This window comes from Tiliqua scincoides, chromosome 4, assembly GCF_035046505.1.
Source record: "Tiliqua scincoides isolate rTilSci1 chromosome 4, rTilSci1.hap2, whole genome shotgun sequence".
NCBI lineage: Eukaryota > Metazoa > Chordata > Lepidosauria > Squamata > Scincidae > Tiliqua > Tiliqua scincoides.
Window position 1 is genome coordinate 220,241,523 of NC_089824.1, and position 23,712 is coordinate 220,265,234.

General features: G+C 40.0%; 1 protein-coding gene across 4 annotated transcripts in view; it reads left to right on the plus strand.

Moving 5' to 3' along the window:
- The window catches only part of ZBTB46 (zinc finger and BTB domain containing 46), an 86,766-nt gene that overhangs the window by 53,555 nt on the left and 9,499 nt on the right, over positions 1-23,712 (plus strand). For 3 of the 4 annotated variants that reach the window (XM_066623266.1, XM_066623265.1, XM_066623264.1), the window contains exons 4-6: positions 1,274-1,443; positions 2,520-2,571; positions 2,652-4,476. In XM_066623266.1, coding sequence (XP_066479363.1) covers positions 1,274-1,443; positions 2,520-2,571; positions 2,652-3,211 — 782 coding nt within the window. In that variant the 3' untranslated portion in view covers positions 3,212-4,476. Of the gene's footprint in view, positions 1-1,273; positions 1,444-2,519; positions 2,572-2,651; positions 4,477-19,402; positions 19,579-23,712 lie in introns of those variants that run through there. The other variant, XM_066623267.1, reaches the window with a different exon arrangement.

Below are 23,712 nucleotides of genomic sequence, written 5' to 3' on the forward strand. Positions count from 1 at the left end.
AGTTGGGGGAGATCAGTGGTGGGGAAGGAAGGCTCCCCTGTGGAATAGTAAACACTGTTCACATGAGGGGAGGGAAAAGCAGGGCACTGGATCTAGCCCATGGGCCAGAATCTGGGGATCCCTGTTTTATAAGTTCGATGCATTGGGCTATCATGCATGCTCTTGGCAACAGAATATACACTATTTGCTACTTGTACATTTAGAGAGTTTTACCTTCAAGATCATGTATATTGCTGTCTTTCAGTAGCGTTCTCATAACTCTGAATTGACCCACTATGACAAGACTGTTTTTGTGCTGTAATAGATCTTCTTTGTTAAATGCTTCCAACTGTAATGTTCTCTATATAGGAATTTCTTGTAGTAATAGCAACTATTGGTTACAAGTAAAACACATAGTCTTAGTGATTTTGATTTCTATATAATTGATTCACATTTTCAGAAATTGTGGGGTATGTCTTGTTTTATGTTGTCTTTCACACCCCACCATCACTGCAAAGATGCTATTTATGGTCCAACCCTAAATAAACTAAATGTGTGATGGGAGCTTCCAATGCTGGGCATACCAGAACTTCATAAGTGGGACATGGGTTCTTTTCCTCTTATGTAGCTGCAAATGGGGCAGCTTATATAATGGTTGAAGCAAAATAATGTCTTTGACTCTGTTTTGATGTATATGTTTTTCTTTTTAAAGAAATTTTTCAAATTACTATGAAATTTTTGGTTTAACTATGTAATTAGGTATATCTTCACTAGTATTTTTAGAGCAGTCTTCATTCCTTTAGGTCAAGGTTACATTTGTGCCTTCTGTATGAAGGGCAGTACAGTATGTAAAAGTGAGGTATTTTAAAATCATTGCTATGATTTAAACTCTTGATTTTCAAAAAATTTGAGAGACCTTCTGAAAATGGGTGCGGATGAAAAACATCTTGTATGTGTGACTAAACTCTTCAGGAGAGCTGGCTATGGGTTAATCAAATACAGTTATCAAATCATTGTATTTTTGGAGTGTTGCTGTCATGTTTGTGCTGCCTTGTGTTCTCTTTCCTGTTTGACTTTCTTTAGTGACCGTTTTGCTGCTATGTGATAGAATCCTGCCACAGTTTTGGGTGGGGAGACTATTTAAAATAAACAATGTGCCTGGAATCTCTGCACTGCTACGTTCCCTCCCCACTGACAGAAGATTAAGCTGCAACTTTTGATTCCCAGCCTTTTGTAAAAAACCACTAGCTGGTGCTAGTTCATGTGGGTGAGACTCGTTTCCTGTGTTCCTCAGGGCCTGGCACCAACTTGAATCGGTCAAGGGGTGAATGTGATGGCAAAGTGGAAGCACCACCTCCTCTGCTGCCTTCATCACACCTTGCCACTCAGAGCCCCCTTGCCATTATCACCACTTCTGGTGATGCATCTCCAGAAGCTATAAAAAGAGTAATGTCTTCATCTCAGGTAAGATCACAGTTGATTAAGGTAATGCTTGTGCATGTAAACATTTGTGCTCCTGATAGTTAAATTTTCAATTGCTAACATATTTAAAAATTCAGAATTAATCAAATTTGCACCTGGATTAGGTTTATTTGTCCTTTCCATAATGCTGTCTGTCCATCACCTGACCCTCCTACCCTGCTCCATGGAACTGTGCCAAAATACAAAACTGCAGAAAGCAATTTGGTGCCTTTCTTCACAAAATAGAATTGAAATCTGCAGTGTCAATCTTGCAGTAAAACTGTTTTTGGTCAAGATGAACTTCAGATCCTTTCTAACCTTTTGATGGAATGAATACTCTTCTAAAGTATTGGATATAGTCAAAAGCATATGTGGTTCAGGGCAAAAAACAAAAACTACCCTTCAAATTCTTAGTAGTCAGAACTATGTGTGTTTGAGAGCCAAACTGTACATAACTGAGAGGTTTTTAAGCACTAGTGTTCAGGGAGCCTGAGCAATAGGGTGTCTGAAATTATTCCAGTTCTGGTTTTACTATTCTAAATGTGAAATAACATTGTAGAAAAATAGTTTTTGGGGATGCCCATGTGTTTGATCTTGTAAACTGTAGCTTAAAATATTCACAATTCATTTTTAAAAAGTAAAATTTGATTCCCTATTTAGAAAAAGAGAAAAGGTCAATTTGTCATGGTTAAAGTTTTCACTGATAAATGCTCCTTCATCCCATCCAAATTCTGAAAATGACTTAATTTCATCATCTGTTCACTATCTAGAATTGCAATAAAATACAGACCACTGGGGGGGGGGGAGGAAACAAAGACACAGCACCAGAATTTAATTTTTAGAGATGGGGGGGGGTAATTTAGCCTGTCTACAGTAGAGTGCAGGGATATCTTTTTATATTCTGTTTTATATCTCTTATAGTGATTAAAAAAATTAGTAATTGTTAATGGTGCATTCATTGTAACATTAGTGGAACGTTGAGATGTCTAATCGACTCCAGTCTTTCAAACACCGTTCTAATATACTGTTAAAAAGTAATCCTGAGTGTTAATTAACTTGATTGCATTTTTCCTTTGCAGGTCACCTATGATGGTTTTTTAGCATTGTGGCAGTTAGACAGCTCTGACACAGGTAAGTGAAAATAACATCACTTGAGCATTAATGGTTGAAGTATATAATTTAAAATTAACTTTTGTGCATTCTGGTTCTAGATATAAACATTGTACAGACTGAAGATCTGGACCTGGGCCATGATTGCTTGCTTTTGGAGTCTTCTGTTCCCAAGAGACTGACTTGTGCTTTCTGCAGGAAAATGTTTGAATGTGTGGAAAAGCTGAAAGAACACATTCATGAGCATACTTTTCCGATGATTGCACCTTTTGATGTGATTGACTATTCTCAGCCAGTGTTGACTGGGCTGACTGAGCACATCACTCCTGGTCACTTTGCCCGTTTCCAGTGCCCAAAGTGTCCTGCAAGCTTCACACTAAAATCCAACATGGACAGGCATGAAAAAACAATTCACTTCAACTGGAAGAAGATGCAATGTCCTCATTGCCTGAAACTGTTTCGAGACAAGACTGACTTAAACCGGCATCTTATGTCTGTGCACTCCAGTGACCGTTTGTTCATGTGTCTGTTCTGTGGTAAAGGCTTTGGTACCCAAAAAAATCTCAATACTCATGTGAAAGTTTGCTATCTGGGTTGTAAGCCAGTAGCTGAAGAACTGCTGAGTAGTATTGAACAAAATCAGGAATCTGATGATGAGTAAGAAAATCAGAAATTTGTTGGGTTAGCTCCATGTTCTACTTGGAGTAATACTTTGTCACCAATCCCAGTGCACAATGCAGTACTGAATGCTGACCATCTGCTAAGGGAGTGAAAGAATCATAACTCATATCAAATAGGAGTATGATTACTAAAGGAACACAGAATGCCACTACCGTTTAGAGCAAAATGAAAAATCAGCAGTGGCAGAGCATGCTGTGAGAATTGGTCACCAAATAAATTTTAATCAGACTCAGGATCTTTCTACAGTGCAACAATAACATACTAGAATCTATAGAGAGGCCATTCAAATTCAAAAACAATATGAACAAAAAAAGAAGAGACTCTCAGTATAACTAATGCCTGGCTTCTAGGATTCAAATATAATAGAATAAAAAACTTTGAGGAGAAACCTATGTAAGAAATGGTGGTGATGTTGAACAGGCAAAAGAGTATTAGCATGCCTTTAAAAATTCAAGCAGGAGATGGCAGTTAAGCAGGTGGCCAGCTAACAAATGAAAGGATACAAATTCTTTATAACCCCCTAAAGAAGCTTTCCACAGGTGAAAGTGAAATGTTGGGACTAGATCCTACAATATATTTTAATCTGTGGCTTAAAGACTCAAACAATATTTTAAGTTATGTTTTCAAATCACAGCTCTCTTCACCTCCAGCTTTCTATGGCCAGGAGCCAAAGCACTGTGGAAGCAAGAAGGCCACTGGAGTACCAAGGGAGTCGGGGTGGTGGTGGTGGAATGCTGCAGGGCATCACCTGGGGGCACCACTGCAACCCTCTTCCCTCCACCACCACCCTTCCCCCCCCCCCAGGCCTTCTGAGGTCTGTGGAAGGCCTCTGGTAACGTCGCTTCCAGTTTTTAGCTGAAAACCAGAAATGACCTTTTTAGGCCTTTCTGAGGCCTCAGAAGGCCTTCTGGAGGCTGGGGATACCATGTACAACCTCTAAGACCCTGAGAAGGCCTCCAAATGTGCGAGGTGGGGATCAGGCAGCATGGGGACCAAGATCATAATTGAAGGAGGCTTTAGACTTGTTTTGTCTTGAAAGCAATACCCTTTTCCATGTGGCAAAAACCATGTTTGAAAGTGAAGTAAATGCGAGATGTAGGTTGTTTTATATTTATATGCATCATCATTGACTGCTCAGACAGAACAGATCAAGGGATTCCACTGGGCTAGTATGAGCTCCTTGCATGAGCCAAAGCTGCTTTCTGGATCCAAGCCTATATAACTTGAAGCATCTACTATGTAGATACAGTTTTGTGTGCCTGTGGGCATTTTGTAATAGCATCTTGAATTATTTGTAGGCTTCATATTTTATTAGGCGTTTAATATTTGAATGATGTATTTTGAACCCAAATACCCAATTGGTTCAAGCAGGTCAATTTCCTCTCCTCCCTTCATTATGTAGTTGCTATAGTGTTTTCCAGCTGACATGTCAAGATTGTGGCTTGTAGAGGCTATTGAGCATTCTCACAGCACATTCTTCTGCATGTTTACTTAGAAGTCAGTCTCACTGTGCTCAGTGGGGCTTACTCCCAGAAAAGTGAGCAGAGAATTGTAAACTTTTTTGTTTGGTTTTTTATTGGGGGAGTTAGGTCCTTTTTAATTTACAAACATATCTGCTTCACTGAACTTACAGAGCCCCTCAAGTGTGCAAAACCCATTATCTGTAGGTGACCCTGTGTTCAAACTGATAGGCACTCAATTTTGTGAGTTTGCTATTAGTATATATCTATATCTATATCTATATATTAGTATATAGACAGTATATAGATGACAGCATTAAATATTTTTGTAATATCTTGTTTAAAATTAGTTTTTATAGACAGTAACTTAGAGCTGTGTATCATAGAAATCCCAAAGTCCTGGTATGGTCCTGCTGAAATAGCAAAATCCAGCATGTTTGAAAAGTAGTTTCAAAGGATCTAAATAAGTATTTGCCATTTGTTTTATCTGCACTTAAAGATATTTGTGGGTGCATTTGAATTAAAGCAACCTTGCCTGGGTTTTCTTAACTGGGTAATTAGCAGTTATGCAGACCCAAGTGGCAAAGTGCACTTGTTATGAAGACCTGTGAGGGAGGAGTGAATACTCACGCTTGCTTGTACACTCTCTCTCTCCCTCTGTGGGGACCTGCACTTGCAGACTCCCTGCACTATGATGTCTTCATACAGACAACAGAATTTGGGCAAGTGCATATGAGGCTTTTGTAGCCCTTTTAAGATAAGATGGTAGGGAGATAGCCCAAGCCCCATGGACAACTGAGTGGTTTTCTATGTTTAGTACATTGCAGCACTGAGAATTTCTTATTTTCTTTGTAATGTTAGAGCTAATAGCTGTGAGATACTAAAGAAGGCAGAATCACTATGCAGCATCATGGCATGAGTGAGCACAGACTTGTGAAGCAGAAGGAAGGTGATCATTACTGAAATAATTTGCAAAGCTGTTGTAGCCTACTCTCTCTGCTGTCAAAACTTTAGCTTATTCCCACTCTGGACCAGAAGAGCTACTTAACAAAAATGATGCATCACAAACCTTTTGTAAAGATGGCTGTCTTCTGCATCATTTCAATAATAAATACTTGCATATTTAATTTGTCATGGTATACGTATTACATAAGGCTGTGATGGATCATAGAAAAGGCATCTTATGCTGCAAATTGTGTTTTGAAGTTATTTTCCAAGACCCTGACTGAATTAATTGCAGGCAACATAGCCAGATCTACACATTAAGCCATTTCTGCCCAACGTTGCATATACGCAACAGGGATCAAATGTGTACACCTGGGCAAAATTGGGTTAAGCAGATATTTTTATTGTCATACAACTCCTACTGTTTAAAAGACGTGCCTTTCCTTACCGAAAGGCAATGTCATGCTACAAACGGATTTTAATATTCCTCAGTAGTTTCAGAGTTGCTCATACTTTCCTTTTGTGGGAAGTATAGTTCGGAAGAGCCGATAGTGAGCTCTGTCACATGTATGTACAGCCCTGTAGCATGTATAAATGGGCTGTTGGGATTATGGCTCACTTTTGTCTTATTAGCAGACAGGCACGGGACTTGTGCATACAAGGAAATAGCAGAGATAGCAGAATGAAGCTCCGATGGGAAGCGAGCATTGTTAAACTACTTTTCTGCAGGACATCTCAGGGATTAGCCAGTCTGTGAAAATGTTTCCCCAAGCAAACAAACGCAGGCATACTTAGAAACTTGCCCAAAAGGCTGACCTCTCCGCAGCATGCCAGGCTTGTCTTTCCAAACAAACATAGCATGTTTCACTGAATGTGACATTGTAACACTAGGAAGTGGTCGCACTATATGCCCATAACTGATGAAAGAGAAAATGGTTGCTGCTGAAGAAGAAATATTAACAGATGGAATAGGGCTTTGTGAGATTCTGCATGACTCTTCTTTCTCTACACAAAGCATTTCTCACTCAGCAGACTGAGCAGCTTCCTTGAAAGTGGGTCTACTAGTGAGGATGCTGTGTGTTCTGTTAAGCTACACAGGGCTGACAGGGTTCTTCACGTACCTGTGCAAATGTGTGTGAGAACATGAAATGTATTTGTTCATAACATTTCATATCATATCATATATCATATCATATTTGATGCTATTATGGCATGTGACTGCATTTGGGGAAATGTTACAGACCTGTACTTTGAACAAGCTACTATGTATATTTTTTTAACAATCATGGTAAATGGGACTTACTCCTGGGTATGCATAGGTAGGATTGCAGCCTAGGATTGTTAAAAATTTCCCTGCTTGATAATGTTACTTCTGGTCATGACATCATTTCTTGTGGGTCATGACAGATTCTCATTCTAAATGTGGGTGCTGGTGCTAAATGTGTGAGAACCACTGACCTGATGCATGCATGTGCCAATAATCTGTCCTTGCTTAAGATTGTGCTATGCAGAGAATAACAGGACTGTGCTTTGTTTTCATTATAGCAGAACTAGGAAGGTATATTAAACATATATTAAGTACCCATCCTCTAAATTAGTTAACTTTTTTGTATCATGAACACCTCAGGGGAGGGGATCCTTCTTTCCCAGAAGTCTAGACTAGTGCTTCCCAAACTCCTACAAGGGAGTTGGGAGCACTGTAAGTTGTTTTTTTTTTTTGGGGGGGGGGGGGAGGCTGCCAGGGTTGGGAGGATTTTTTTTACTTACCTGTAGCCAGTGCTGCAGTCCTGGGAGGTCCAGGGAGCCCTCTGCAGGATTCGTTGTGCCTGCAAAAGTCTAACAGAAAGGAAAAAAGGTCACTTTCTATTTCATTGCACAAACCAAAAGTGCCCATTTTTTACTTTGTTACTCTTTTTCTTAGAGTGCTCCATGGACCCCTTAAGACTGCAGCACTGGCTATAGGCAAGTTAAAACAAAAAACAAAAAAACAACCATCCCATTCCCAGCACCAGTGCAATCTTAAGTTTAACGTTGCTACCTTCCTTCCTGTTCCTTAAAGGGTTAGGCATCTTAAAGACATACGGGTAATTACCCTCTCAAGTGTCACTCAGCACAAAAAAAACATGGGGAAGATGGTTCTGATTTATAGAGGTCCTGTGGCCTACTTCCTGAAGAGATAAAACACCCTGGGATGTGCTGCACCTTACCCCCTCCCAAACCACAATAGGAGGTTCTGGTGATCAACTTCTCTTCCACTGGTGATCATCTACTCTTCCACTGCAAAGTGTGGTGATGGCCACAGTCCATTCACCTCCAGTAGTTTTTCAGAAGAGAAAAGATGACACAGAAGTGTCTGAAGGGAAATGTCTTGTTCCCTGAACAAAGAAAGCTGTGGAATTATCCTAGGGTCAAAGGAGAAGAACCTGAGCAACTGTTGCAAGTTAGCCTCTTTTTCCCCTCAGGCTTTTGATGCTATTAGTTCAGATTCTTTTATCATTTCCGTTATCCCTGCCTACAGTATTGTCAGAAATCCTGCAACTCCACTTTAATAACCATCTGCTGCAGACTTGTACCATACAAGTGGTTCACAATGCATTGTATGGAGTGCTCAATTTTCTTCACCAGTCTCTATGTAAAAGTCCGCTTAAGCACTTCTTCTATTAGAAATAAAGACAACATTGGCTACAGGAGCTACAGAGAGTGATGCAACATTCTGTGGGTAGGAGTGTTTGATGATGCAGCAGTTACCAACCTGTCAATCATCTGTGACAGTTTAAGTGAACTTCTAGAGAGATGGACAGGCACTACTGGACTCTCAGTAGTTAGTTCTTTCTAGTACTCTCAGACCAATTAGCAAACACGGTTATGTTCTCTATGTGTTCCAAGCTGTTAGAACCTCTGGTCCTAAACCAGATGCTTGACAAATAAGTATTTAAGAACTGTAAGTATTTGTTTGAGCTTTAACATCAGCCTCAATTTTTATTCCTTACGTACATCATCTTGTTTTAGTTGCAGGCAGCCTGGTGGTAGTTAGTCATTTTTTATTATAAGAGTAGTTTGTCTTCTACCTGTGTTGCTGTGCTCTTTTTACCAACTGCCCCAACATCTTCTAATGGTACTAATATCTACTTGCAGCGTTTCAGAGTTTAAGGCATTTATTTTTGTTTTCCATACCAGGATCTATCTTTTATGACAAAAGTAAACTGAGTTTTTCATGGAGCTGAAGAGTGGTCTCTCTTCCTTCTGTTCTGATTCCAGACGTTCAGAAGAGGAGGTGTGGCATACCTTCAGTGTTAGGAGGATATTAAAATTCTACACTTGAGTGTGTTGATCATTTTTGTTGACCATTTATGGGTATGTTGACCATTTATGCATGCTTTAAAATTTGACTGGCAACATGTTTTATCTCTTATTTTACTGGTTTATTATATTATAATAATACTCTTTATTATAATTATAATTATAATAATGCTCTTTATAGCATGGCTTCTGCAGACAACTGAGATTTCTGAGACAACTGCAGACAACTGAGATTTTAGATCTCCATATTCACAGAATCTCTGAAACTCTAAAATTTTCAAAATTTTAAAGCATTCATAAGTAGTCAGCAGAGAAACTCAATCTGCTGAGAAATATCTGTCAATTTCCATAGAAGTGTTTCTGCTAAATATCAGTTTCACCTGTCTCAGCCATAGTTATGGGGGTGGAAGCTGAATGTTATGGATTTTTGCTCCAGTGATTCTTCATTATTATTTTGTTTTTAAAAATTCCTTTAGATCCCTAGTCCAGGGGTGGGATTGGAACAGCTGCATCTTTTGCTGTGTTACAGGCATAAACCAAAGCCAGTTTGAAAACAAAATCTGTCTTTGGACCTTTGCCTTCTGAATAGGAAAAACCTAAACTCGATCTCTCTTTTTATTGACTAGCCAAATTCTGCATTTAAAAGTAACTGACTATGCAGGCAAGTACTTTTTTTTTTTTCTTTTTTCCAATTAGCACAGCTAGCCTGCTATTTTACAATCTGGCAACTGCTAAATAATTTACACAGCTCTTTGCCAAACAGTAGGTGAGGAGAGAAGAAAGCGTAGTCAGAAGGATAAAGTTCAATAAATAGGAAATTAGAGAAAAGGGAAAACTATATACTCTGAAGAAATGACTTTTGTTATTGTTGTTGCTACGAAGGACATAGCAGATAAATGCTGGATGAGCCAAAATAGAGTATATGTCTATGAATGTCTCCTGTGCATATCCCACAAAAAAGATTTCAGCACAACCTGAAGCGGTTCACAATAAATTATGAATCCAAGTAAAATAAAGGTGGCTAGAATCTTCTTCCCCTCTAAAAAGCTTTCAGTCCTTTGCACTAACATTTTTCTAAGTATACACTTCTTAGGTTTTGACTTCCTAGGTTTTGACTTCCTGAGTCCTATCCCACTTCTGCTTCTGATCTTCCTTTGGATAAATGAGATTGCTGCTTATCTATATGTGGGTCCCGTTAGGGAGAAGGGCGGGATAAAAATAAAGTTTTATTATTATTATTATTATTATGTGTACTTACACCTTCTTTAGAATAGCCACTAAGTGTGCTGTTTCCATTCTTCTTTCTAACTTTGACTAGACCAATTATCTCTGCCTGCCATGATCTCTAGTTGCTTAAGCCATTCCTGCCCAATGTTGCATATCTGCAACAGGGACCAAATATGTACACCTTTGGGCCAGGCAAAAATGGGTTAAGCAGCTGATTTCTCAGTGCAGTAGTCCATGCCTCTCTCTCCAGCCCTGTTCCTTGTTTATACTATTGAGCTGCTCTTTAATTCTGATGTACAGGTCCAACCTAGTTATACATGGATTTGACTCAACATGAATGGCCACTGCAAAGGAGAAGGAATGTGCTGATCCCTGGAGAAGGGAAAAAATGCATCCCTTTAAAATCACAGTTTTTAAAAACAGCTTTTCTTACTGTTGTAGAGAGACAGTCATGCAAGCGATCATTCCATTCTTCCGCTGAGCCAGGCAAAAGCAGGGGTCCTTTACATTTCTAATTGCTGACTGCCTCTCTACAACAGTAAGAAAAGCTGTTTTTAAACCACAATTGAAAATTGTAAACTTTTTATTTTTTTTTAACTGCTTTTATTTAACACTTTTTATGATATCAGCAGGGAGTCCCAGAATCAAACCCCTGCGCATGTCAAGGCACGACTTTATTCCATTACGAGTAACAGAAGGGTAAGAAACCTGGAAGTGGGTCTTTAAATCTATTTTTCCATTTTTTTTTAATCTGGTGAATAATGAGGGACGACCTGTACTGACAAAAAGTTTGGTTGCATTTTTAAAATGAACAGTTGCTGGCGGTGATTTCACTGCATTTTAAAAACTCCTGAAACCTGAAGCAAACCTGAAAGGAATATTTCAAGTGTACTTGAAGGAATAGTTTTAATGGAAAAGGCTTACATTGTTTCCAATAGGAATTTACAAATTAGTAAATAACAAGCCATAAAGTAACCTCCAAAATAATACTTGCAGCCTTCTTTATTTCTGAGGAACATTCCAAATAGGAATAGTATTGTAGCCTAGGAATCAACTGAAAATAAGAAAAGAGTGAACTGGTTTCATAGAATTATTTTAAAAGATGTGAAGGAGGATATGTTGTTTAAAGAGGGCAAAGTAGAGGGCAAAGGACTTATTTGCAAAAGAGTTAACCCTAAAATGGAGTTTCAAGATGCTCATTGAAACTTGCCATGTCCAAAGACCTCAGCTTGCATCTAAGTGTACTGGTATAAAACCTTTCCCCATTTTTTTTTAAAAATATTGACCCTGAGGAAGAATTTTGTGAAACTCTAAAGCAAGTTTTTAGTTAGGCCTACTAAAGTGATATTTATTGTGATTCCTGATTCTTCAGTCTGAAAAGGATTTTTGGAGTGACTTACAAATAAAACTTTGAAGACCTATGATTCATAGACTATAGATAACAAAATGATTACTGTGCAGTTGCACAAGTTAAACATACCAGTATAAAACTGAATTAAAAGCCAGCAGATATAAAAGGCCTGGGAAAATAAAAATGTTCTTATGCTAGTGCTAGAAAGGGAGAGAATTGCAAAGCTCAGGTGCCACACCTGAAAGAGTTCTTCAGCCCAGGTCACAGCTTGTCTCACCTCTGATAGTAGTTGTGAAGGGCCTCTGATAGTTTCTGTGGGAGAAGGTAGATCTTAAGCTACAATGTTGTTGTACTATTCCTATTTGATTAATGCCGTTTGGTTTGATGTACATCGAAAACTGTACCATGTTTGTTAATATTGAAGTGGTTCAGTACATTTACTTTGAATCTTAAATCCTAGAGCGGTTGTTTGACTTGCCTAGCGTCCTCATGATCCAGTGTATAGCAGGTAATTGACAATGGAGACCTGCTGTTTCGTGCTAGATGTAGACTCTGTTTTGTTTTAATATAGTATATGAGATGAGTTTTTCTGTGGTGAGGTATATAACTGCAGGTATTACCTTACTGGAAAAAGTGAGCTGGGGTGAATGTGGAACAAGTAAACTGAGTTCTAAAACAATAACACCTCTGAATCTGTTTCTCGGGTTTCCTTTGTGTCCCTGAGGTTAGCACAATACCTCTTGGGTTTATTTCACAACAGCAAATCTAGTGGGGTTTACTGCATGCTTCCCCAGCCAATTAAGCAGGTGTGCATTAAAGATGGTAGGCTGGTGAGCACTCTAGCTCCATAGCAATGCTTCAGTGTGTCATGCCAGAGTCTTTGCTTCTGTTCCTACCATAATATGATCCATTATGCATGTTTATTCAGCTTTATCAATTGTACTTTAAACTGTCTTGATGTTTAGCTCTGAAACACAAATCCCATTAATTGGATACCGCTTGTGCTGTGAGGCCACCTTGTCGATAAAGGAGATTGTTTTCGCCCTCTTGACAGTGGGCGTCATTTGGGGGGCCAGGGTCATATTTGTTCAGTACAGCTGGTGGTTAAAGGAAAAAAAAAACACAATTTCTTTGTGATAAAGCTCCAAACTAGGCAGGAATGTAGTAAAGTATGTTTAAAAAATATCTACCAAGGAGAATTTTTCATGGTTTTAATATTAAAAAAATTTACCTCAGAAAGTGCTACTTGAGCAAGTAGACATTTTGTTTTGATAAGTAAAACGCTTTTTAAAAATGAAAGAAAATATTTTTATGAATGTATTCATGAAATACACAATTTGTTACACTTTTTCCAAGGGTAACAATGCTGCTTACAAATTCAGTATTGTGGTGCTATTCTTTGTGAAGTTTTGCTCTGTTGTTAGTCCTTGGCGTCACTGTTAATAGCCCTTGTAAGCAATGTGAGATTGGATTAGCAGCACATCTTCTTCCACACAAGCCCCATTGGAATGCATTCTCTTCTTGCATATCCACACTTATTTCACTAGGGCTTGCGAAGGCAACTCTGAGTGAAGACAGGCATAATGTCATGAACAAGCTCTGGGAGGAAGCCAGGCCTGCTCCACTTTTTGCAACTTGATGTACATGCCTGCAATCAAGTGCTGGTTCAGCTATGGGTAAAGATATTTGAAAACTATGATGTTACTCAGAAGTAAGCCCACTGAGTTCAGTAAGACTTGCAGCCCAATCCTAACCTGTGCTGGAACAGGTTTGCCAGCTCACCTGTTTTGTATTCAGTGCAGGGTTGGGGCTGGCTGTGGCTCAGCCCAGGGCAAGGGGAATTAATTTCCCATATCCCGGATAATGCAGCAGCAGCCCTAATGGGGCTACTTGGATCTGTGCCATCTAAATTGGTGGCACAGATCTGAACAGCCCAACACTGTGCCAGGTCATCCAGGAGTCAGGAACTTGCCAAAGTGCTGACTCCTGGCCCCACCTGGCTCTGGGCCACCCATAGCCACTCTTATGGCACTTCTGTGACACCTCCGGGCCAGTGCAAGGGACTTTCGCTGGCACAAGGGCAATTCAAGATTGTGCCTTCAGGCTTGTAACCCCATCTCATTCACTGTAAACAAACATCTCTAGATATTGGTCTTGCCTCTCACTTCATGATAGAGATGGGCTGCCAATTTTATTGAAACACTGTGCCAGTCAAGTTGTTTCTTTAAGAAGAAGAAAAAATTATCAAGTGTTTGTTTAAATGCATCTAAAGATTGGAGGGTAATTTCTTGGTGATTTCACAGGCAGACTCAATTAATGATGCCCATTCCTGTGTTTTGCTGAAATCTTGCTGAGCCAGTTTATTTAGACCTCACCAGATGAATAAAGGGTAGAATTTTGAACTGAAAGTAAAGGTGCTTTTAAATCATGCTTATGACTCAAAATGTTACATCTGACTTCACCTTCACTTGCAGTCATTAGTGATCATTTGTAGGGTTACAGGTATTGGTATTGTTTTCATTATGTTAGTTAAATTTAAACTTTTGCATTGGCAATCAGATGCTTTGTATATTTTGATTGTGTCCATTAGATTAAGAGGTAGACAATGTATATCTGTACTATGGCACCATCAATTAAAAGCTTCCAGGCATATATTTTTCAATACTGTGAAACTCATAAACAAGCCATGGAACATAGTTTCTTGTGGTGCTCTATTTTACAGAGCTAGGTATATATGCATATTTTGAATAATAAAATTTTTAATTGCAAAAGTGTTGTTGTGTTGTCTGTTTTTGACCAGTAAATTGCCAAAATTAAAGAAAAAGCTTTTGAGTTGGCCAGGAGGTTCACTGTAAATAATCCAAACTATTTAACCACCAAAACCATGAAAATACCAGTCTAAAAGATTTTCTAATCTGTTCTGTTGGAGCAATATCTATCGGTCCAGTAATTTCCAGCATGTCACTGTTTAGTTAGCTTTGGTGTTTGAATACTGAATGTTATCACTTGTTTTGTGATGTGTGGGACTTGGATGTAAAGTGCTTGGTGAGTTGAGAGATGGGGTAGAAACATCTTCTTATAATTTTTTATTACTAAATTGATAACAAAGAAACAATACATGTACAGTGCATAGACATAAACTATCTAAAGGTAAAGTACAGCAAGAATGAAGCAGTATGTCCTATTTACTTATCACTACTCTATTCTGTACTTCAGATTACATAATTCCAATCTTGGCCATAACTTTTTATACTTGTCATTGTCACTAAACTTTTCTCTATACTCAAGTTTGTTTCCACTAGTCTTATTCCTCAAAACCACAAATCACTGTCTCATCTTTTTCCTTATTCAGAAAATCAGTGAGCGGTTTCCATTTTTCTACAAGAGAAATTCCTGATTTTTCTTTAAGCAAGGTCATCAGTCCAAAATTTTTATCCACCTTTCTTCCACCGAGGGTACTTCTGACATCTTCCACTGTTGCACAAAAAGTATTTTTACTGCGCTAGTCATACATAAAAATAAAGTTTCAACTTTTTTCTTCTCTGTCAATCCCAGTAAAAAGGCTTCTGGCTTCATTTGTATATTTACTTTTGGAATCTGTTTCATCTGAGGTAGAAGCCTCTCTCATACACTTGCACTCGCATGCAGGCTCTCTCTCTCTCTCAGCCCCTGTTTTGCAGTTGTGCCATCTCCACCACCCCAAACCCGCATAGGAGAGTTTTGCATGTATCACTGGCAATGTGGAACTGTCTCCACATGTGATATGTTTTGGCATATATGAACTAGGCCTTAGGTAGACTGCTTCCACACCACTGGAAGCCCATCAGGGGCATGCTGATTGACAATGCCTAACACACATCACATGTGATCTTTGTAGATCTTGCTAGTTCATAAGGCAGCGTGGGAGATAGCTGCACTCATGTGGGTGTTATTGATCAAAAAGCTTCCTTTGGTTTGCAAAGCTATCTTTGCAAATCCAGGCATACTTTGGACATATTTCTTGTGGTATGTCTTCCTTACTTCTGACTTGACTGAGGGCCCAATCCCAAACAATGCGTGCTGGCGTAGTGCTGGGGTGCACTGTTGCAAACGTGCCATAATGTACAAGTGCAGGCCCTAGCACCTGCTGAGTGCCAGTTCACCTCTTGATTCACCTTTTTGTTGGCGGTGAATCAAATAGTCCCATTGTGGAGCTACTTTGCTCACCTGGGGGAAGGGGACTAAAGTCAGCGGCTGGCAACTGCCTGGAGCATGCAGCATGCAGCCATTTTCGGTGCTGCTGTAGTCCTGCGCCCTGGGCAGCTCAGGATTGGGCTGTGAGTCAGTACTGACCCAGCCATGGGAGAAACTCTTGGAGCAAACATGTCTCTCTCATACGAAGATCATGAGCATCAACAGCAAAGGCAGGAACATGAAAGTGCTCCAACAAGAATTGCTGTCTAGAAAACATTTCTAGAAATGTTCGTTTCTGACTTAAACAGCTGCAACTGCCTGATGCATTGCAAACCTGGACTGGAGGTTAACAATAGTTTCAGAGAGTGGCTAAAGGTTTTGTAATGAGAGCAGCCGCTGCCCATTGTGCGGACTTGCCTGACTCTTGACGTACTACTGTTTCTGGTCAAGCAGGTTTTATAAGCTTTTTGAAGCCTCAAGGACCATCTATGAACAGGGATGACAGTAGCTTTATTATACTACCTTGAACTTCAGTCCTCATAATGAAGTTCTGTGAAAAAGGACACTTAACTGGCAGCTTCTCTCTTTTGAGTTGCTTTTGCTGTTGAGTGTTATTGAAAATAGCTGTAAAGCGCAAGATTTTAGATGACTTTTGATCACCTTCCCTGTGGTGCTTCTGACTTGCTTGTTTAGATTCTATAGTAATTGGTTTATCATGTTCCTATGGAATACAAACTTTTTTCTTTACAAGCTGTTGCGAGCAATGAGGCAGCTGTAAAAAAAAAAATTTTCTGCCTCTGTAGTGCACAACTAGGGACAGGTGTAACTTGCTGGAACTTGTCCTTTTTTGCTGATGGCTGCTTTAAAAAATAAAAAAGAAGACGCATTTCATTGATTTTTGATTAACCAGAAGAGAACTGTGGTGACCCCAATACAGACTGTTGATTTTTTTTTTTTAAACAAAAAAGTTCTCTGGCTTGATTTTTAAAAAGCATCAATGAATCACTTAAACATGAAATTGGAACAGGCTAAACAGTCAGATTAGCTCTTGCATTACACTGAATTCCTTATTACTTTTGTGAGTAATTAGGTGAAACCACATATCCCTGCTCTGCATTTGGCAGTCTGCTGAACTGAAGTGGCGTGTGAATAACATCCCCCCCCCCCCGAAAGCTGTTAAGACCTATTGTGTATCACAGTTTAAACTGTCCACCTAATCACGCCAAAGAATTGGTGTCGGGATGTTTTTCATACTCTGTTTTTATGCAGAAGGGTGTCTTTTTTCTTTTATACTTGCAGTGCTTAAATTTGGCAACCCAATGCTGAGGGCAACAAATGTTGAAAGGGGGAGCACTGTGAATTTTGGGGTGGGGAGGTAGCACAGCATGCAATGGAATAGCTGCGAAAGTTCCTTTGTTTTCTTTAGTCCTAAATGTATTTTTCTTTCTAATCTAGTGGTGGCATGTGTCCATGTACATTATTCAGACTATTGAGCTTGATTAGTGTAGCCTAAATCCTTGGCTGTATCAAAATCGGTTTGGTGACCAAAATGGTTAAACAGGTTATGGTTTAACAGGGATACATACTACAAAGAGGGATGGGCAACCACTAAAATATGCAATTGGCTTCTAATAAGAACTGAACTGTTTTTCACCTACTTAGCAAGTGTGTATTCTGCTTCCAGTCTTGTTGGAGAGAGAAGCATTTGCCCAGCTGCTCTGTGCATTCTGCTTGTAAATTAGACCCCAGAGTTGTCATTACTGTTGGTTTCCCTAGAGTCTATCTGAGTGTTCTTCCCCTTTTAAAGCATGACAACATGTAGAGGCATTGCTGAGAGTGGAAAAAATGTTTTCATGTTCATCCAAAATATTCTAGAAGTCACAAATAAAATGTAAATACTCTACTGTGTTTGGTGGAGAATGAAAATGTGTTGGGATTGTGAGCAAGAATACATATTGAGGAGTGATTTAACACTGAGTTTTACATCTGATTGTTGGTGTGCACTCTCTATTTGCAGTAAGGTTAATGGTTTAAAGATGGCTGCTGTTTAAATGAGGGTTGAACGCTTGTTCAGTCCACAGGTGCTTCTGCTTTGAATAGTTAATAGCAATATTAGCATGCAACCATCTCGCTGTTGGGCCGGCCTAGGAATGTGGAGTGAAGGCTGCATCCAGCTGTTGGTCTTTTGCTTTACAGTTCATGAGCTCACAGGGTATTCTTTCTGGCTTGATTCCATGCACCAGAGCATTGTTGCTAAGGCAAGCTTTGCCTGACTGTTCGGTACCTATGCCTAGAACGAAATGTTTAAGACATACTTTAGCAGATTACTAGTTTTTATTGGTGCCTCAGCAGACCTTGGAAATCTGCTGAGTTATTCTCCAGTTGTCATAAGATATTTCACATAACCAAAGGTTCCTTTTCTAAGCAACATTGGTGTTCTCTGTGTACTGATGCATTATGAGTGATGTGTAGGAGTATAATGAATACAAACACGCAGAAGTTGGGGCATCTTAAATCAATGTAGAGTGTTTTAAAGCCTGGGACTTTACCATACTATGAAGAAACCTTTGCTTCTGAAAGAATTTTTCTCCTTTCCTCCATCTTAAATTAATGCATGCCCAGCGGTTCAAAAACTTTCTGACATTGGATGGTGATAGCTTGACTTTGCTCATTGGTGCTTAAAATTCCTAATTTGACCAACACTAAACTGAGATCAGATATAGTGATATTTGTTGGTCAGGACTCTGGAACTATAAGCGTAAAATATTCTATCTTTCCATATAGACTTATGTATGTCAGCTGTGCAGGTTCACATTTGATATGGTTTGTCTTCTTGAGGTATGAGGATCTGTTGCCCTGAAGATCACAGATGGTCAAAAATGCATTGGGCAGAATAAATCAGTGACATCTAATACCAAAGTTTATCGTCCAACCTCTTTTTTAATTCTTCCATTCAAAGGAGTGTCCAGTCCTGCTGACCTGCATATTCTCGACATTGTGTGGTCTAGAACACACCTGAAGTTCTGCTAGGCTGCAGTCTATGGGGAAAGATCATACTGCATTCCAGGGAAATTCTGCTATTGGTGTTTGTTCATATGAAATTGTTTGTATTCCACCTCTTTGTAGACTTGAAATTACTTACAAAAATTTAGACTTCTCACTGGGAACCCTCAAAACATATTGGGAAATCTCAAAATACTGTGTTATGGACCAGTGAATAAGATTAGATACTACATTTTATGAGACCAATGATCTAAGGATCCCTCATTTAATAGAACATCACGTCTGCTAAATGCTGTTCAGCAGTCTCTTTGTGAGGATTGACCAATTTGTCTTCAATTTTTCTTTTTATTATTATTAAATCAATGTGTGTGTTGCTGAAGCTTCTCTAGAGTAAAAGAAACAAGATGTTAATCGAGCCTTTCTTGCTCCCTTTCATCCCTTCTCTTGTGGGGCCCAAAGTAATATGGGGCTACAACCTGAGGGAATTAAAAAAAGGCTCCTGCATAATAGAGCCAGAATGTTTGAGGGAGCGCAATGGGCATTTGCAGAATACTTCTCCCAAGGAAATTCCTGAAGCTTTGCTGAAAGCAGACCTCAGTCCTATTATGAGGAAAGACAAAGTGCCTTTGCGAGATACTCCGTTACATAAGTGGTCTTCTGTCAAAGAACAGGAAGCTACAAAGCTGTAACTTGTGTTGTGGTTCTCTTCCAGTAAATGAATTCACAGTGATCAGGAAGAAATTCAAGTGTCCCTATTGCAGTTTCTCAGCCATGCATCAGTGCATCTTGAAACGACACATGCGGTCCCACACAGGAGAAAGACCTTACCCTTGTGAAATTTGTGGGAAGAAATTTACCCGCCGGGAACACATGAAACGGCACACCTTGGTAAGTTTTCCAGCCTTTGGAGATGCTCGGGGTGGGGCAGGAGGCTGATTGGAAGAACAGAACTAGATTTGTGGTTCATAGTAAGGAGAAAATGAAACATGGCTGGCTGGCATGTGAATTTATAAAACGTCTTCAAACATGATGATTTTTGCAACACTGCATGTAGAACGATGATGGGTATATGATAAGCTTAAGAATTAGAGGAGAGCTATGGAGGCATCAAATAGCTTGGAAGGCAGAACATAACAACAGAGGGGCTGAAGTATTTGCATAAGCAAAAAAAATTTTGGTGAAAAAAATATATTGAGGATATACCTTTTCAAAGCATATCAGAAAGATGAGGGGTAAGAAGCAGTCAGCTTAAGCTAAGCAGGAAAGATGAAAATTTCAAATGGTAAGAAATTTGGAACAGTTCAGTACTATCAGCCATTTAGAGATAGTATAGACTCTGGTTCCTTAGAAGGAGGCATTTTTTAATTAGGAAAGATTCCGTTTTGATTATGGATTCAGTCAGCTGACCTACTGACTCTCTTCCAATTCCATGGTTCTCTAAACTGTGCTTACACTGACTGTGTGAAAGAGTTCACGAAAAGACTATTTTCTTGCTGCTGCACATGATAAACTTGGAGCCAAATGCATGTTGCTCTTAAAGCCCATTATTGTGCCTCCCAGTGCCGTGGGCTACAGTAGCACAGAAATGGCCACTACTTTTTCCTGCAGGACCAGGGAAGATGCTGGAGGCCTCTTTGGGGGAAGGAGACATTCGTCCCCTCGGGTTCCTGGGGTTCCTCATGAGCTAAACGGCCACACATTTTGGTATCAAAATAGATTTTATCTGTGCTTTGGAGTATCCACAACAATATACATACTAAACTTATTAATGTTCCACAACATTCCAAGCTAGTAATAGAAGGGGAGATAGGAAAAAAAAAAAAGGAACACACATGCATTTGTTGATTTATTTTGCTACCTGAACCACTTTGTGAACTACTGTTGAAAAGCTGTATATAAATCTTTTTAATAAAAATATGCATGCACGCTGTACCTCCAAGTTACAATAACCATATTACCCATTTGTTGGCTCTTGAGATGAGATTCAGGCAGTATGGAAAAAGAAATAAAAACAAGGGGGGAAGGGGGAGCCAAAAGCTCTCTGCTGGGCAAGAAGAATGTTCAACTAAATTGCATCGTTGTGCTGCTGAATTTATCCTTTCCAATGAGTTATTCTGCAGAGTACCTGAGCACTTACGCGTAAATGAACCTCAGGTACCAAGGTTGGCTATTTCTAGGGGGCATCCACTAAAATTGTGCATCAGGAAACAAACTATTTTCCCAGCATGTAATTAGTCTGCGGAACTCCTTGCTACAGGACACGGTGATGGTGTCTGCATTTTTAAAAGGGCTTGGACAGATTTCTGGAGGAAAACTCCATCATAGGTTATGAGCCATGATGGGTATGTACAGTCTGAGATTAGCGGTTTGCTCATCATGAGGGCCAGGTAGGAATTTTTTTCAGTCATCCAAATTGGCTGTGGATGGCAGTTTTTCTGCCTACTCCAGACTGGCAAGGGAGGGAAAGTGTGTTCAGTAGGGTTCATGTGTTAAAAATTGGTCACTTGTGTTTAATAAGGTGGTCCAAGTTAAACTCAAGTGCAATCTAGTGTCTTCGTTGGGGGGTGCCAGGTTAAACAGAACGCCTGGCGCAGGGGAGTGGCAGCAAGTATCTTGAGGTTTTGTGCTCCCTGAGGCATCTGGTGGGTCGCTGTGAGATTCAGGAAGCGGGACTAGATGGGCCCTGGCCTGATCCCTGTAGGGCTCTTCTTATGTTTTTATCAGGGTGGCATGATAAAAAGATTAAGTGCAAGAGAGAGGGGCAGCACACTTGACTTGCTAGTTGGAATGGACACTTGACTGTAGAGATGCTATACAGTTCTGCAAGAGGATCTACGTGTGGCTTTTAGAGAATAGCCGCCTGCTAGTTACATGCTTCCTCATAATGGATCAAAGAAATTCCTAAAATTAATCCCTTCATTCCCTTCTTGTATTCTTACGTTACTCCAGACAGAATTGAAGCAGGGGAAAAATAATTTTATAAGTTGCTGAGTAGCCCCAAAAAGGGAAATTTAAACCTTCATTTAATTGTTTGTTCCTTTTAATTAGTCAAAATCATGTTGCAAGTTTGCCTTCCTGATTAGGGATTTAAGGAGAGAGCACATAATTCACCAGGGTAAAATGTTTACATTTCAGGGGAGAGCAGAGCCTCTCCCATCATCCTTTTGGTTCTACATAATTGCTTCCCCCAAATTTGACCAGATTGCCATTAAAATCTAGGAAAACCATCAAGTATTGCAAATTCATATAAAATATTGAGGTATTTATCCCTGTCCATAGTTGGGCACAGAATGCTGTGATCCTCGGCTCCAGTTGCAGTGATGCTACTTTAACAATGACATTCAGTGGGCTTTCCCATTTTCAGGAAAGGTGTCAATTCATACAATCTCTAGTTTAGCGAGGGCAGGCATGCCCCCTTATCTGTGGGGGTTCTGTTCCGGAACCCCCTGCAGATTGCTGAAACGGCGGATACGGGCAAATGTCCATCTCCGTGATCTGGGGGCCACCCCTCCCCAGAAGTGTTTAATGCCTTGTAAGGCATTTGGAGGCCCAGGGAAGCCCTCCAGTATCAGAAATGTTTTCAAACTACGTTTTATGAAAGGAGGGAAAAGGGGAAGCAAATTTAAGTGTCTTTTTAGGAGGTAGACATTCAACATTTTTGATGCATTTCAATAGCAGGATCTGGAGGTACGGTATGAAGTACAGTGGTGCCTCGCATAATGAATGCCTCGTGCAGCGAAAAACTCGCAGAATGAAAGCGGTGTGCGAAGTTTGGTAACTCGCACAACGAATTTTTATGACTTATGCTTCGCATAACGAATTTTTGTTTTGTTTTGTTTTGTTTTGTCTTAAGGGGGGGATCTTCATGTCACTTTATGATCCCGTCCACCCTAGTAAGGGGCGGATCTTCATGTCACTTTATGATCCCGTCCACCCTAGTAAGGGGCGGATCTTCATGTCACTTTATGATCCCGTCCACCCTAGTAAGGGGAGGATCTTCATGTCACTTTATGATCCCGTCCACCTTAGTAAGGGGAGGATCTTCATGTCAGTTTATGTAAGTAAATCCCATTGTGCTTGCTCCCAGGAAAGTGTGCACAGGATTACAGCCTTCAAACTCCCCACTCAGCATCCCCCCATTGCTCATTCACCCTCTCACTGCCCCATTTCCTTCACTTTTCCCCCCATGATCATGGCAAAAGCAAGCAATTGAGTGCAGCTGCTCTGTCCTCCCCAGCTTAGAGCACAATCCTGTGCATGTCTCCTCAGAAGTAAGTCCATTGTGCTTACTCCCAGGAAAGTGTGCACAGGATTACAGCCTTCAAGCGCCCCACTCAGCATCCCCCCCCATTTTTGAAATCCTCTGTACAGTATGTATGCCTTTAAAGAGCACTTAATAAACACTTTGTAAACCAAATTTGACTTTGTTCTGACTTTTCTTGCCATAGGAACGCATTAATTTAATTTCAATGCATTCCTATGGGAAAACGCGCTTCGCAAAACGAAAAACTCGCATAACGAAAGGACTTGCGGAACGGATTAATTTCGTTATGCGAGGCACCACTGTATGTCTTAAGTAAGTTTTTGACTATGCAGGGAAAGTATTTGCTTCTCTAGTTACTGCCTCCTCTCAACTTTCAAGCTTAACTATTGTGTTGAAAATGTACATTCGGCAGTGCATTTTGCAGACTGCTGGTCTTTGTCCCAACTTCCTCCTTGAAGCAGCTCTCTTTCCTTTGGGGGCAAGTTGGTCTTATAATCAGCTAATATGCCACTGTCTGCCTATGGCAGGTGTGAGTTCCGCATCTTACTCTGCCAAGTGGCAGCATTTTTAGATGAAATGGGCAGCTTGCCTGTACTACGTACATGGCAATGTTGAAGGGGCTTCTCTTATCTGTTGCCATAGTACCCAAAACTGCACTGCCTTCTCCTTCCTTCAGTGAATATTTGTCCATTCAAATGAGTGCCCAGCCATCTGGTCAGGAGACTGGTTTCTCCCTGAGATGTCCCTTGATTTGCATT